This window comes from Cantharellus anzutake, assembly GCF_015039405.1.
Source record: "Cantharellus anzutake strain C23 chromosome Unknown EI90scaffold_11, whole genome shotgun sequence".
NCBI lineage: Eukaryota > Fungi > Basidiomycota > Agaricomycetes > Cantharellales > Hydnaceae > Cantharellus > Cantharellus anzutake.
In genome coordinates this window covers 1-14862 of record NW_024066961.1, presented here as the reverse complement: position 1 = coordinate 14862, position 14862 = coordinate 1, and the positions used below count along the sequence as shown (strand labels likewise).

Sequence of the window (14862 nt, the reverse complement as noted above, 5' to 3'; positions counted from 1 at the left end):
TTACGTAAACATCATGGCTTGAAGCCAATAAATGTCTGCAGCTGGGCCGGTGTGATAGCCACGCTGGAGAAGATAATCGCACAGACAAAGAAAACTAGGTCGAAGCCACCGAAGAAACCTGAAGAGAAACCCAAACCGGGATCCTACTCGCCGTAGGCAACTGAACAACACAGCACGACTCACGAAGACACGCATGAGGCACCGGTGCATAGGGTGGACACCAGGCAGGAAAAAACCTGCGTGAACAGCTCGATAAAGTTGATCTGAGATCCGCGAATGCAGGCAATCACACGACTGAATGAGCGCGGCGTATCAGTATGCGAAGGGGCTGACAGCAGGTACGGCACAAAGAGTGAGAGGCAACACGTCGAAGCGTTTAGTAGACGCGGATGAAGAGAAACAGGCAAACGCGTAGGCCGTGGCGCGCGAGTCTAATTTAATCACATACCTCCATTAAATCGCAAGTTCTTCGACGAATTACAACTTCGATCTAGCCATCTTCTGACCTTCTGGCGTTGATTCTCCGCTTAATTCGTGTGACTGCCCTTGTGGGGTCCCTGGCCCATGCACTAAAACTGAATTGACCCAATATACGATCGCCTCTATCAAACCGTCCACCTCATCCTTCATATTCCCCGCATGCATATTCGGACTCGAGATGCAGCACGAGGAACAATCAGCGGTGTAATATCATATGCAAGATATCGACGTTGTGCCGTGTAATCCAAAGTACCAACCCCTTTCATCTGATGAGACCAGGGTGTGGCGGGATCCATTTCTCCGGTTTGCAAAAATCGGGCAAGAGGGGGGTTTGAGGATGGCGTAAGCAACGGTATGGTCGGCGACACCAAGGAGGCAGTGACCATGTTGGAAGGTTGACCTGCGGAATATGTATCGTCATCACAAGTATGGGGCAGGACGATGATAGATTCCAAATCAGGGATGGAATTGAGACGACTACGCAACGTTCGGACAAAATACGATGAAAGGTGAAGCAGATGGTCGATTCCCTGAAAAGGGAGTCGAGTTGGATCAGGCGTGGTAGAGCACTCGATGCCGATACTCACATTTTGAACAGCACCTTCTCTCAGCATGTCGATAACACATTTCATAGCGATGACGTTATAGATAGGCAATGATGTGGTACACATGAAGGGTCGTGCATAGCTGATTAGATATTCACGAAGCCAGGGAGTAGTCATGATAACAGCTGCACCTTGAAATCAGTAATTGTGTAAGAGATATCAGGACGCGACGCATCTCCCGCCGATGCCATTTTCTCTATATATCCCAGTGGAATGGGCTTCGTCAACAATGACATGGCCATTTTGGAAAGTGAATTGCTCCTCTACAAGAGTCACAATTCCATGAAGTGACGCGAAATCACCATCCATGGGGTAATGAGATTCGACCGCAATGAAAACACATGAGCTTCCTTCCCGAATGCTTGGGCATGTTCTGACGATCTCTTCAATTTGTGACCGAAGATCAGAGACCGAGTTGTGTTTAATATAAGAGGCGCGGTAATAGACCTCAGATAGAGAAATGTAACTGACCTCAGTCTCAGCTTATATGCGGTGAGAGGCGCTGAGGGAAACAAACGAATTCAAATGAATGAATGTATCTGTGAGCTGTGGCACGGATATATCCGAAATAAGAAAGAGGTGTTGTGACTAAGTAGTCACATGGTGAATTCTGGGCGAGTCACTCTCCCACAATGTTCCCACGCTAATGCAGGAATGTGGCTGTTCAGGTTAGCTCCTACCCTCGGTTTCTCCAACATTTAAAAATTCTACACATGGAAGGATGAACCCGAGGTGCCCTCATTCCATCATGGACTGATGCATGGATCAGAGAATCGTAAATGGTCACATCTCCAGCTTGAGGGACGGATGGGAAAAAGTCCAACATTGGCATCGTCCCCCAAATTGAAAATCAGTGCAGATGACCTTGAACCACCCAAACCAAGGATTCCCGCAGAACCATTCTGTAAAGAGGGGTGTTGTTTCAGGGCATCCAGAAACCTTTCCCGCTGCGCATCGCGCGCTGGATGCAAGGCTTAGGTAGTCACTCGAGCTGAAGTCTGCCTTCCCAAAACTGCACTGTCCGATCGCAACTGGTAGTCGCATTAATATGAAGGGCTTTATTGGTACAGTTTTACACTAGTAACTGTGCTTCCGCAAACACGTTGACAACGACTTTTGTGTTCTCGGTGTACTCGGCGTACCACGAACAAATAACTGATGCACGCCACCTGCTGCGGCATTACCCAGCCTTTGAATTATCTTCTTTCCCTCAGTTCTCATTCTGGAGAGTTCCTAAACTCTTTTGTTATTTTTCCTTTCATAGCTTATACTTTATCCCCGGAGACTGAGTTATTATACTAGCCTTATTATCGGCACGAGTTTAACAGTTACATGTCCGGGCGGCCCTGGAGTGACGTTCATGAACTGGCATGCTCATGCCCCATCTCTATTTAGACTTGGTCGGCGACACATCCGGGATTGGAAACTATAGGACAGGCTCCATAGTTGGTTTCGACAAACATCTATAACTTGCTACCCCGGACTTCCGTTCTCAGAGCGGCGAGGTCCAACATTTAATATTACAATTTAGTCATTCTAAGGCGTGGCAGCCACCTGGAACTAGATTTCTGGAAAGCTAACCGATAGCCCATTCTGATACTCTCGTCATATGTAAGCTCATGAGGAAAGAAAGGCTTTGATGGCCTCATCCCTCTCGAGAAATTGCTCAAGGTTGGAACCATTTGGGTTGGCTCGCTTCGAGAGTTCCGCATCTCGGACCATTCTAGAGTGTAGGGCTGATTTCAGAGAAGGCATGCGTCTTTGGACCCTAACAATCTTACCCTCCATCGACAATGTACTTGTGGCTGCAATTGGCATTAAGTAAATTTGCAACTTGCAGATCATAGGGTCTTTCACTTACGTCACCCAAAACAGATCGCCAAGTTCATCGTGAAACTCTTTACTGTGGAACTGCTCTTGGGTGACTTTGTTCAGAACAACATTTTTCACAGTCTTCCTCTGTAGAGCCTCTGCGATTTCCACTGTTGTGTTCGAACCTCCGTAAGCATCAGCTCTCTTGCCTGTAACCGCGGAAAGGTCAGAATCATCTGCAATTCGTACATTTCAAATCACATACCGATCCATTCATCTGGGTTTTTAAGGATGTTCTTGACCTGTGGAATAATTATTCGTATAAAGCAATGTGCCATAATAGTAATGATGTGAATACCCATTCTCCAGTCGCGGTCGCTTCATAAAAAGGATATGGTACGTCGTAAGGAAGTGGGATATTAAGATTGATGGTGTCCCCTTCCTTCTTCAGCCACTGGGACCATAAAGTACGGTCAAACATCGGTGAAGTTGATGTGAACGTGTAAACACGTACCCCAAACTTCGTTAAGTTGTTGAAGTAGCCAGATGTGAATAGGAATGTGGTGGGAACCTTCTTCGTCTGGATGTACTTGTCCACTGCATATCGGATGGTGTCCATAAACAAATTTCGAGTAATGAAGATAATATATGCACTGTACCATTAGCTTTGCTCTGTTGATAAAACAACATAAGAAAATGGTCAGAGCGGATGCTGTGTTTACGTACGACGAAGTGATGCACATGTATGCCGATGCTCGAAGTGTCGTCCAGCGTGCTGAGCACCGCCCAATTAGATGCACGAGATGCACACACGTATTAGTACGTTCACACCTCCAAACGAGATGCTTGGTTCCTTCCACTTCAGCGGCATCAACGATATTCTTCCCAAGTTGGGTCTCATGATCGCGGGATCTGGCCTGATCAAACTTCTCGACACCAAAATACAGAGCGAGGACTGGCAGCCAAAGACAATCAGCAATGCCTCACATTGATCATTCAGTCGCTTACAATCTGACATGCAACGGATCGGTCAGTGGATACTATTGATCATAACTGCAATGATGTCCCTCACCAGTGACGCCAAAAACGCCATATGCGCCTCTGAAAGCCTTTTTGAGCGACTCGACATCCTCGAGATCGGCAGAGACAACCTCGGCTCCGGCCGCTTTGAGCTTCGTGGCTGCGTCCCCGTTTACGTTGCGTGTAAGGGCTCGAACAGCAAAGGTTCCATCCGCGAGGAGAGAACGAACCACGCTTCCCCCTTGCAATCCAGTGCTTCCGATGACAGCAATAATCTGCTTGTTGCTGGACATGATCCAATGAGTAAAGAGCTTGAATTCAAAGAGGACTCGGGGGAAGGCGTGGATGAAGTGCCCCTCTTCTTATACCTTGACCCCTCACAGAGATACTGGATCCATTGTAAGTACAGCGGCCTCGTCACGCCGCAAGAAAAAATTTGGATGTGTCTGGATCCATTACTCATTCTTGTTGGCCCGCGTCTATCTAACACTAGAGTGCTCGCTTCGCGAGCTCCAGAGGTTCGGACTAGTCTCGATCTTTTATTTTCAGTATTCGTAATACATGTTGTCGAGGAAAACGCGTCGGAGAACCAAAAGGCGAGTGAACGCCCGTATCTCTGCCGAGTCGGCTCGGAGGCATCACTCGATCAAGAGGAACGTTTGTGCATGCGTGCCTTTTCTGACTGAAGGCGCGCGTCGGCCATTATATTAGTTGCCCTTCCGTGAGTACGTGTATATTAAACTGCATGATCACCGAATGCGTTTATTCCTGCATCTCATACGTACGTGCTATTTGTAAGAGAGGTTGCATCGGCACCGTAAAGGTCTTCCCTTCGGGCCCCGGATGATGTGAAAGATTACGTAAACATGACGGCACCGATTATGTATTCACGCCACAAGGCCACAAGCCGCCAATAAATGAATTTCTTGTCTGCAGCTGGACAGGCACACCGGTGTGATAGCCACGCTGGAGAAGATAATCGCACAACTAGACGGAAGCCAAACCCGAAGAGAAACCCAAACCATAAATATCCGGGATCCTACTCGTCGTAGGTAACTGATCAACACAGCACGACTCACGAAGACAGCCCGCACCAACCAATCAGAGGGGAACAATAAGGCTGTAAAATAAAACCAAGATCAGGCAATGAAGAAAGAACAACAACAACGACAAGAATGAGAAAGGGCACCGATGCGTAGGGTGGACATGGGAAGACAGCAGGCAGGAAAAAACCTGCGTGAACAGCTCGATAAAATCGATCTGAGCTCCGTGAATGCAGGCAATCGCTAGATCGACACGACTGAATGAGCGCAGCGTATCAGTATGCGAAGGGGCTGACAGCGGGTACGGCGCAATGTGTGAAAGGCAACACGTCGAAGCGTTTAGTGGCGTAGGTCATGGCGCACAAGTCTAATTTAATCTCGTACCTCCATTAAATCGCAAGTTCCTCAACGAATTACAACTTCGATCTGGCCACGATCTGGCCCTCTGGCATTGATTCTCCGCTTACTTCATGTGACTGCTCTTGCGGGGTCCCTGGCCCATGCACTAAAACTGAATTGACCCAATATACGATTGCCTCTATCAAACCGTCCACCTCATCCTTCGTATTTCCCGCATGCATGCATATTCGGACTCGAGATGCAGCACGAGGAACAATCGGCGGTGTAATATCATATGCGAGATATCGACGTTTTGCCGTGTAATCCAAAGTACCAACCCCTTTCATCTGATGAGACGAGGGCGTGGCGGAGGGATCCATTTCTCCGGTTTGTAAAAATCGGGCAAGAGCATCAGGCCAGTGCCGGGGGTTTGAGGATGGCGTAAGCAACGGTATGATCGGCGACACCAAGGAGGCAGTGACCATGTTGGAAGGTTGACCTGGGGAATATATGTGGTCATTACAAGTGTGCGTCTGATCGGGCAGGACGATGATAGATTCCGAATCAGGGATAGAGTTGAGACGACTACGCAACGTTCGGACAAAATACGATGAAAGGTGAAGCAGATGGTCGATTCGCTAAAAAAAAAGGGGGGGGTCGAATTGGATCAGGCGTGGCAGAGAACTCGATGCTGCTACTCACATTTTGGACAGCACCTTCTCTCAGCATGTCGATAACACATTGCATAGCGATGATGTGATAGATAGGCAATGATGTGGTATACATGAAGGGTCGTGCATAGTTGATTAGATATTCACGAAGCCACGGAGTAGTCATGATAACAGCTGCACCTTGGAATCAGTAATCGCGTAAGAAAGGGATATCAGGACGCGACGCACCTCCCGCCGATGCCAAAGCTTTTCCAAACGTATGCAATCGGACGAGTACTCGATGTTCCAATCGCAATAGAGAGACTATTCCTTTCCCATTTTCTCCATATATCCCAGTGGAATGGGCTTCGTCAACAATGACATGTGCATTTTGAAAAGGGAATTGTTCCTCTGCGAGAGTCACAATTTCATGAAGTGGCGCGAAATCACCATCCATGGAGTAAAGAGATTCGACGGCAATGAAAACACATGCTTTTCCGTCCCGAATGCTTGGGCATGTTCTGAGGATCTCTTCAATTTGTGACCGAAGATCAGAGACCGAGTTGTGTTTGAACTTTCTACACATGGAAGGATGAACCCGAGAGGCCCTCATTCCATCGTGGACTGATGCATGAATCAGAGAATCGTAAAGGATCACGTCTCCAGCTTGAGGGACAGATGAAAAGAGTCCAACATTGGCATCGTATCCTGAATTGAAAATCAGTGCAGATGGCGCATTAAAGAATTCTTCGAGGCCCGCCTCGAGAGCCGCATGCACTGGAGAATTTCCATCTAGCAACCTTGAGCCACCCGAACCAAGGATGCCCGCGGATCCGTTCTGTGAAGAGGGGTGTTGTTTCAGGGCATCCAGGAACCTTTCCCGCAGCGCATCGCTGGATGCAAGGCTTAGGTAGTCACTCGAGCTGAAGTCTGCCTTCCCAAAACGCTCGATTCCATTGTCCGATCGCACCTGGTGCAACTTTGAAGTCCCACCAAGGCGTCGGAGGATCCCTCGCTGTTCTCTTGACTTGAGCTTCGCCTTGACGCGGCTCTCCAGGATAGGATTGGACATATGCATTTTCATAGGAATGCTAGCTCCCTGTGAAAATTGGGAGGACGACAGTGTCAATGGGATCGTAGGATGCTATTAGAACAATCGCTGTACGCACGGACTCAGTCTCTTCGCGCACAGACTATAGCACTGAATATGGGTAAAAAATAAAGGAAGGATACCCCCTCACAACATTAAATATGCTTGTAAGCTACGGAGCTGCAGGGCTTTCCATGCCTCATGCCCATTGCACCGTATGTAATCTAGCAGTTTTCTTCACCACGTTTCACCCACGCTGTGCTGTGAGTTATTCGGTGCTACTGATAGCGAGACATTGACGAGTCAAATTCGTGTCGATCGCCCTCCATTTCTTGTTTTTGGTATGCTGTGGGCTGCTCATTGAGTCCCATGGACTGAACTTCTTGCGCACAGACATTTCCCTAAAGGATTGCCCGATGCTTCCGTTTTTGGTGTTCATGTTGATGAACGCAGTCGAGGATGGCTTAAAAGCCACCTCGCGCAATTTTTTCTTTCCTCTCTCCTCAGTTCACATCTTTGGATCCGAACTGAGGTGAGATTTCCTTTCATGCTTTGGAACGTGGTCAGACGCTTATTCTGGATATTTATCCTGTAAACTGTAGGTTGCTCGTCAAGGGCAGGGGTCGGGGTAAATACATGAAAATAAGGTGAACGCTGCGTCCGAACGGAAAGCTACTTCGGGCACGATCTCTTATGTTTGGCGTCCGCCGAACGCATGGGCCCCTGCTCCTTCTTTACTTCGCGTTCGCTGCACGCATCGGGCAGGTCCCGTGGTATTCCCAGCTGCTCCTAGACCAATCTCGCTCTACTACTTCGGGCGTTTTTATTTGTCACGTCCGCTGCACGCTTCGACCTCCGTGCCTCTTCTCATTCGTTGTATGCTCCGTTTCCGCTGTATGCTTTGCGTCTGCTGTATGCTTTGCGTCTGCTGCACGCTTCGCATCTGTTGTGTGCTTCTCGTCCACTGCCCGCCCGGCGCCCGCTGCCCGCCCAGCGCCCGCTGCACGTGTCGACCCCGAACCTACTCCGTCATTCTGGCCTGGCGTTCTGCCGTACGCTTACCGCGCATATATGCAGCCTGCTGTATCTTCACGATCTAATAACACGGTTTTAATGGCAGGCTTAATCCTTTTACTGTCTTCGAGTGTCCTACTGATTTATCACTAGGTTTTTAGTTTCTTCTTATTTTATTTTTCTTCTAGTCCGTTTTCACTATCAGCCCTTTGCCTGTCCTTCATAACTTGACGCTGTTCTCTCGTTGTGTGTTTCTGCTGCCTATTTTGGGTCCTAGATCGACTTCACCAGTTAACTCTTTTGTGTCTGCTGCATGCTTTGCGTTCTCTGCGCTCGCTCTTAGCGCCGTATCCGCTGTCGGCCTCATTGCATCCTGACATGTTGCGTCCTGGTCAACCTAGGTCTAGTGGTTCCCTGCTCTCACAGGTCCTAAATTGACCTCTCATGGCGGTCTAGTGATTTCCTGCTCTTTCAGTTCCTAGATCGATTTCACCAAGTATCTCATTTGCGTCTACTGGGTTATCTGCTTTCACCTTTTGGTGCCATATGCGCTGTCGGCCTCATTGCATGCTGAAACGCTGCTTTTTTTTGGTCAGCCATACCGCTCTAGTGGTTGCCTGCTCTTGCAGATCCTAGTAGATCGATTCTATCGGGCATTTCATCTGCATCTGCTGGACGGCTTTGGGTTACCTACTCTCACTTTGTATCGCACCCGCTGTACCGCATGTTATACGCAGCAGTCGCGATCACTGAGCACTGTATCCATATGATAGATATTGTGCCCTTCGTGAGCAGGCCTAGCGTATATATGAGTGCAGACTAATAAGGGGGTAGCTGGGATTGTAGCAGGAAGTCAGGCTAATCAGCCGAGATCCAGACCCAAGTGACACTACATACACAATCAGTACAAGGTCGGACTTGACGCACCTCCAATGCCAGCTCCCTTCTGCCGGTACCGTGTCCCATCCATTCACACTTTACCATCTCTTCCTGCAGTCGCCGATATTCACAAGACTCCACCATCTGATGACGGAAGGTATGAGGACCGGATACGGGCTGAGTAATCCCGGGGGGAGGGGGGAGCACAAGGGCACAAGCCGCCAATAAACGGGTTTTCAATTGGTAAAGATGGTTCTTCCCCGCTGAATACTTATCAAGATGAGCGTGATTACATATGACGTTTGTCAGTTTGTGAGGTATAAGTAAGAGGTGCTAACTACATATACTTACTTTGCATCTTTCATCTAAACCATTAATCATGTCTAACGACAAGAAGATCATTGCTGTTCTCGGAAGCACTGGAGTCCAAGGAGGCAGCGTCGTTCGTTCTCTTCTCGCCGACGGAACCTTTGCCGTCCGAGGACTTACTCGCAACGTAAATGGAGAGGCAGCCACAAAGCTCAAAGAGGCCGGAGCCCAAGTCGTCTTTGCAGATTTGGAGGATGTCGAGTCGCTTAAAAAGGCTTTTAAGGGCGTATATGGCGTGTTCGGTGTTACTGGTGAGCCCTGGACACATTACATAGTCACCGTCATTGATCGATATTTCCACTGATCGCCGATCAATCGCATAATCAGATTGTGAGTAACTGCATGAAGCAAGCCCGAGAACGCAATGTTGCTGATGATCATTGTCGATGATGATTATAATCAGTTTGGGCTCTGTATCTTGGTGTCGACAAGTTCGATCAGGATAAATCTCGCGATCATGAGACTCAACATGGGAAGAATATCGTTGATGCTGTCGAGTCAGAAGGGATCAAACATCTGGTCTGGAGGTATGCATGAAGATATATAGTCTGCGTGTGTATCGTGTGCATCTAAATTGGATGGGTGCTTAACAATTAGCACGCTGGAACCTACCGAGAGCTCTGATTTGCACGTATATCACTTCGAGGTACGCAAGGCACAGCATTTGCCGCTTTGACCATTGTCTTACAAGTATGTCGTGGCATTAACACAGAGCAAAGCCAATGGTACGGTTCATACCTCTCATCATCATTATTCGAAACCGGTCCATGATGAACACCGTCCGATGATCTATAGTGGATAAATACATTGCGGCGAGGAAGGTTCCCGCCACACTCCTATTCACGAGTGTCTTCTTCAGCAATCTAACCAGGATCCCTGGGGTGCGTGTGTTTTGCCACATTCTCCACTGGTTTTTTTTTTGTTTTTTTTTTTAAAAAAAAAACTCTCTGGTTCCCAGTGGTTGAAAAAGGAAGGAGATACCGTCAAAGTCGAAATCCCAATTCCTCACGACGTACCTATCCCTTGGTACGATGCACGAGGGACAGGAGATTGGGTAATCTCTCTCTACCATCATGGTGCCACAAGTATTATTTGATACGAATAAACCGCTTCATCACACAGGTCGTGCCCATCTTAAAAAACCCAGACAAATGGATTGGTATGTACCATTGACCAAAGAAATGCGCCTGATGATTCCAGATCAGATCAATTCTGACCGTGACCAACCCCCACCTTCCCCTTCGACAATTTTTTACAGGCAAGAGGGTGGATGCTTATGGAAGTTCCAACACACCAGAGCAAGTCGCGGAAGTTTTGAAAAAGAAGACGACAGGGAAAAATATCGTTCTGACCAAGTTCACCGATGAGCAGTTCCACTCTGCAGAGTTTCGTAAAACGCCGATCGGCGCTGAGCTCTGGTTGAAGTAAGTTTGAAAATCTAACGAACATTGCGAATCTTAATTACACCTTATCCTGCAGCATGAAGTTCGTTGCCGTTGGAGGGTAAGATCTTCTTTTTTTTATGAAGTTTTAAGGAACGTACTTATGCACCCCGTCTCTGAACTCAACTGGCTATTGTATACATACACTCCAGATTGATTCGAGACCCGGAACTCTCAAAGCAAGTCAACCCAAATGCTTTTGACCTCGAGCAATTCGTCGAGAAGGACGAAGCCCTCAAAGCCTTCCTTTCTTCGTAAGCTCGGCCGGATTGCATAACAATGGGGGGGTAAAGAGGCCGAGATTGGAACTGGCGGGGGCTTTCCTGCTGGGGCTTTTGCGGAAGGATTTATGATAGTTGGGTGTGTGCTCGCACGAACTCGGTTGCAGTATTCACAAATGTTGTAAGAAAAGGAAAAGCAAACCTTGAACTTATAAGCTTCTGTGTGCTACTATCGAAGGGGTTGCACGTCGGAGAACCAAAAGGCGAGTTGATGTTCGTAAACAAGTCCCCTCGGACGTGACGTCACCTCGATCAAGTGAAAACGGTTTGCGCCTTTTTCATTGGCATCCTTGGCCAAAATGGTGCCAATTAATTGTTGCTGAAGCCACAACCGGGAAATGGAATGAAATTGGTCCGAAGGTTCCCATCGAAATGAGGCGCCGGCCGGCCTTTAATTGTGCTTGTACAATGACAATGAAGACCTTTCCCACTTTCCCCACAAATACATCCGAATTGCCCCACAGTCAAAGTCGATCGTGAACCGATTATTCCTGCATCTCAACGTCGCGTCGGACTAGAGCAAGAGGTGCAAAAAAAAGCAAAAGTGGTGCTATCAGCCGTGAGTTTCACTTGTTGATCCGGAGCAAGTACGTGATCTTCCTTTGGTTCGGGCCGGAGAGAAGATCACGGGTCGCCACGCGCCAGCCACTTTTTTGTTCCATGAGGAAGTCAAGAAGAAGGTTAAATATATTCTGGCGCGGGGAATGCAAGTGCAGTATGTAAAACTCTTTGACACCACACTTTCCCCTTAAAGAGAGGCTGGTCACCTGCCTATGACACAACTGCGGATAAGAATGTTACATTCAAGTCGTCATGATGAAGGATGTATATGAGTAATGGCGACGCACTAACTAGTTACTTGTGCACGATGGCTCCCCCCCGGCCCCCCCGGCCCCCCCGGCAAAGCACTTGTAGACCTAACAAGGAATATCCGAATGCGCCCAGGCTGTTGCCCCACTGGCAGAACGCCGCACTATCCACATGGAGTACGTTGCCATTGATATGCGGGAGGATCGTAGGGGCGAAATACGACGCCACAATTGACTCGGGGGCTAATGATGCGTTGTTCTTGCCGGTCGCGCAATCAGGTGGCTTTGAGCGTGATCCCCCGGCGCGCGATGCCGCTGCATCGCAACTGCGCAGTCGTGGAAATCTAAGTCTCACCTGGAGATTCGGCTGTACGACAGTGGAGACTGTCTCGTCTCCAAGCACTATTGCGATCTCAAACTTGAAATTTTATCTTTGACAGGACTGTGAAGATTATGTAATCATCGGAGCCGAACCAATCGGATGGCTTTGGTCTGACAGGTCATCTATTCACACGATAGATAGGTATGTTATCGCCGATATATATATTGGGACTGTACAGGCTGAGTAATCCAGGGAGGGCGCAAGGGCACAACCTGCCAATAATGTACTACGGATCTCAAATGGCTGTGTAGTAGTACAACACATTCGCCTTACTCCAAGTATGACCCCCTGAGCGTGACTACAAAGTATAAGAGGGGCCACTCAATATACACCTTCCCTCAGGGCCCTTCCCTTAGTTTAATCCCTTTTGCCCCTTTAACAATTCGACCATGGCCAGTGGCAAGAAGATCATTGCAGTCCTTGGAAGCACTGGAGTGCAAGGAGGCAGTGTAGTCCGTTCTCTCCTCGCAGACGGAACCTTTGCTGTCCGAGCCTAACCCGAAACGTAGACGGAGAGGCAGCCAAGAAGCTCAAAGCTGCTGGAGCCGAGGTCGTCTCTGCAGATTTAGAGGATACCGAGTCGCTTAAGAAGGCTTTCAAGGGCGCGTACGGCGTGTTTGGTGTTACTGGTGAGGGGACACGATATTCGTCATCGATCGACCGATCGACCGATATCCTCACTGACCGATCAATCACAATCACATATTAGATTGTGAGCGAATGTAGCACGAGCGGTACGGAATGTTTTTACTGATGGTCGATGATTATCAAGTTTGGACTCTGTATCTTGGTGTCGAAAAATTTAATCAGGCCAAATCTCGCGATCATGAGACTCGGCATGGAAGAATATCGTTGATGCTGCTGAAGCAGAGGGAATCAAGCATCTTGTCTGGAGGTATGAAGGTAGTCTGCATGTGTATCATCGGTATCTAATTGGATGGTGCTTTAGCACGCTGGACGATACCGATAAAGACAATCTACACGTATATCATTTCGTGGTACGCACGGTCATAGTGTCCGCTTTTTCGACCAGTCAATGATGTTATGACATGAACAGAGCAAGGCCGCTGGTACGGGAGTCATCTATCTTCTTCACATGAACACCGTCCGACGTGACTCGTAGTGGACAAATACATCGTGGAGAAGAAGATTCCCGCGACATTCCTGTTTACGAGCGTCTACTTCAGTAACCTAATCAAGATCCCCGGGGTGCGTGTTTTTTGGACGCTCGCACTAAATTTACCCATTTTTGACTCCAAACTCTCCGGTCCAGTGGTTGAAAAAGGAAGGGGATACTATCAAACTTGACATCTCAATTCCTTCCGACGTACCTATCCCTTGGTATGATGCGCATGGAACTGGAGATTGGGTAATCGCATCGCTGTCATCAGCACAATGTTGTTTTATACGAATAATCACTTTTCACAGGTGTTGCCATCTTCAAAACCCAGATGAATGGATCGGTATGTGACGCGGACAGGATTTATGGATCAGAAATGATCTTGACACCTCCCCCCCCTTCCTTCCCCCCTTGGGACAAATTTACAGGTAAAGGGCCGAAGCTTATGGAAGTACGAACACATCAGAGGAAGTCGCAGAGGCTCTCAGAAAGAAGACGGGGAAAATGTCGTTCTGAACAAAATCACTCACGAACAGTTCCACCTCGATGAGTATCGTAAAGCAGTTGGCCCTGAGCTCTGGTTGAAGTAAGTGAAAAGGATTTTTTTTTGTGTAAAACTTTATACGATCTGAAAATTTTTTTACTGATAAATACCGACTTACAGCAACAAGTACATTGTCGATAAAGCGTAAGGAGTCATTTGAATATTTTTTTTTTTTGCCCCTTCTCTGAACCAGCTATGCCATTTCCATTCAGATTGATTCGAAATGCGGAACTCTCGAAGCGGATCAACCAAATGCTCTAAACCTAGAGCAATTCGTCGAAAGGACGAGAGCCTGAAAGCTTTCTTTGCTTCGTAAGCTCGCAATAGACTGGGAGGTTGGTTTGGTATTTGTGGTTAAAAGAAAATGTAGTACTTGGGTGGGCTACACTTGAACTCGGTAGTATGACTGCATTGTAAACAAACATTTGAACGTTGGGACAAACAAAGTTAAACGTAGGGCTTCTGCGTGCAATGAAAACAACTTGAGAGAGAGTCGCAACATCTTTCGGCCATCGCACCCTCCGAGAGTCGCTGACGTGGTTGGATGTATATACGCGTGGTCACTCTCAACGGAACACAACGCCAGCAAGGGTTCGCTTAGGATAAAGTGACCACGTTTGACGCAGGGATCTGACAATTTCGATATATCATTTTTTTCCGCCTCCCGATGCTTGACGACAGTCCGACGCGCCTTCCGAGTTTGAAGCTACTATATAGTCGAGGTGTCCATCACATAGATCCATCAGAGTACCCTCAAGGATGGCACGTTGGAGGACCGATGGGCAGTAAACTTTATCGTCCACCGCTGAGGAGTCAGCTCGGGCGTACCAACTCATCAAGGAGAACAGTTGCGTTTTGTCGCATCCTTGACGGCTTGGAGAACGCCAGCCTTCCCCAAAAATTTGAACCTGATGGCGAATGCAGCAAAATGTCTTTTACTCGAACGGGACAGCCTGAGAGGAGTCTGAGTTGCACCGAAGCCT

General features: G+C 48.0%; 6 protein-coding genes across 6 annotated transcripts; 3 read left to right on the top strand and 3 right to left on the bottom strand.

The window, feature by feature from the left end:
* Window positions 1-140: 140 nt before the first annotated feature.
* On the bottom strand, window positions 141-1632 carry EI90DRAFT_3044999 (uncharacterized protein). The gene is made up of 4 exons (XM_039059378.1): window positions 1557-1632; window positions 1068-1468; window positions 449-1010; window positions 141-294 (listed from the first exon to the last, which is right to left on the bottom strand). The coding sequence occupies exons 2-3, from the start codon at window positions 1200-1202 to the stop codon at window positions 627-629; spliced, it is 519 nt and encodes a 172-aa protein (XP_038919058.1). The 5' UTR covers window positions 1203-1468; window positions 1557-1632; the 3' UTR covers window positions 141-294; window positions 449-626.
* Window positions 1633-2702: 1070 nt separating this feature from the next.
* On the bottom strand, window positions 2703-4210 carry EI90DRAFT_3014058 (uncharacterized protein; the record flags this gene model as incomplete). Its single annotated transcript, XM_039056737.1, has 11 exons — window positions 2703-2808; window positions 2867-2890; window positions 2947-3106; window positions 3163-3199; window positions 3256-3351; window positions 3412-3494; window positions 3557-3569; window positions 3624-3672; window positions 3729-3852; window positions 3885-3908; window positions 3970-4210. The coding sequence occupies 11 exons, from the start codon at window positions 4208-4210 to the stop codon at window positions 2703-2705; spliced, it is 957 nt and encodes a 318-aa protein (XP_038919057.1).
* Window positions 4211-5373: 1163 nt separating this feature from the next.
* On the bottom strand, window positions 5374-7021 carry EI90DRAFT_3014057 (pyridoxal phosphate-dependent transferase; the record flags this gene model as incomplete). Its single annotated transcript, XM_039056736.1, has 3 exons — window positions 5374-5937; window positions 6002-6144; window positions 6199-7021. 3 exons carry the CDS (start codon window positions 7019-7021, stop codon window positions 5374-5376), a joined length of 1530 nt encoding a protein of 509 aa, XP_038919056.1.
* A 2259-nt stretch (window positions 7022-9280) lies between these two features.
* EI90DRAFT_2992309 (NmrA-domain-containing protein) lies at window positions 9281-11018 on the top strand. Its single transcript, XM_039056132.1, has 10 exons — window positions 9281-9552; window positions 9705-9828; window positions 9899-9947; window positions 10014-10026; window positions 10097-10182; window positions 10260-10355; window positions 10424-10460; window positions 10560-10725; window positions 10781-10804; window positions 10896-11018. The coding sequence occupies exons 1-10, from the start codon at window positions 9312-9314 to the stop codon at window positions 10999-11001; spliced, it is 942 nt and encodes a 313-aa protein (XP_038919055.1). The 5' UTR covers window positions 9281-9311; the 3' UTR covers window positions 11002-11018.
* A 1319-nt stretch (window positions 11019-12337) lies between these two features.
* On the top strand, window positions 12338-13110 carry EI90DRAFT_3044963 (uncharacterized protein). The gene is made up of 4 exons (XM_039059377.1): window positions 12338-12356; window positions 12408-12700; window positions 12733-12927; window positions 12988-13110. The coding sequence occupies exons 2-3, from the start codon at window positions 12605-12607 to the stop codon at window positions 12922-12924; spliced, it is 288 nt and encodes a 95-aa protein (XP_038919054.1). The 5' UTR covers window positions 12338-12356; window positions 12408-12604; the 3' UTR covers window positions 12925-12927; window positions 12988-13110.
* EI90DRAFT_3044961 (uncharacterized protein) lies at window positions 12713-13356 on the top strand. The gene is made up of 4 exons (XM_039059376.1): window positions 12713-13007; window positions 13061-13110; window positions 13165-13213; window positions 13273-13356. Exons 1-4 carry the CDS (start codon window positions 12957-12959, stop codon window positions 13336-13338), a joined length of 216 nt encoding a protein of 71 aa, XP_038919053.1. The 5' UTR covers window positions 12713-12956; the 3' UTR covers window positions 13339-13356.
* Window positions 13357-14862: the final 1506 nt, after the last annotated feature.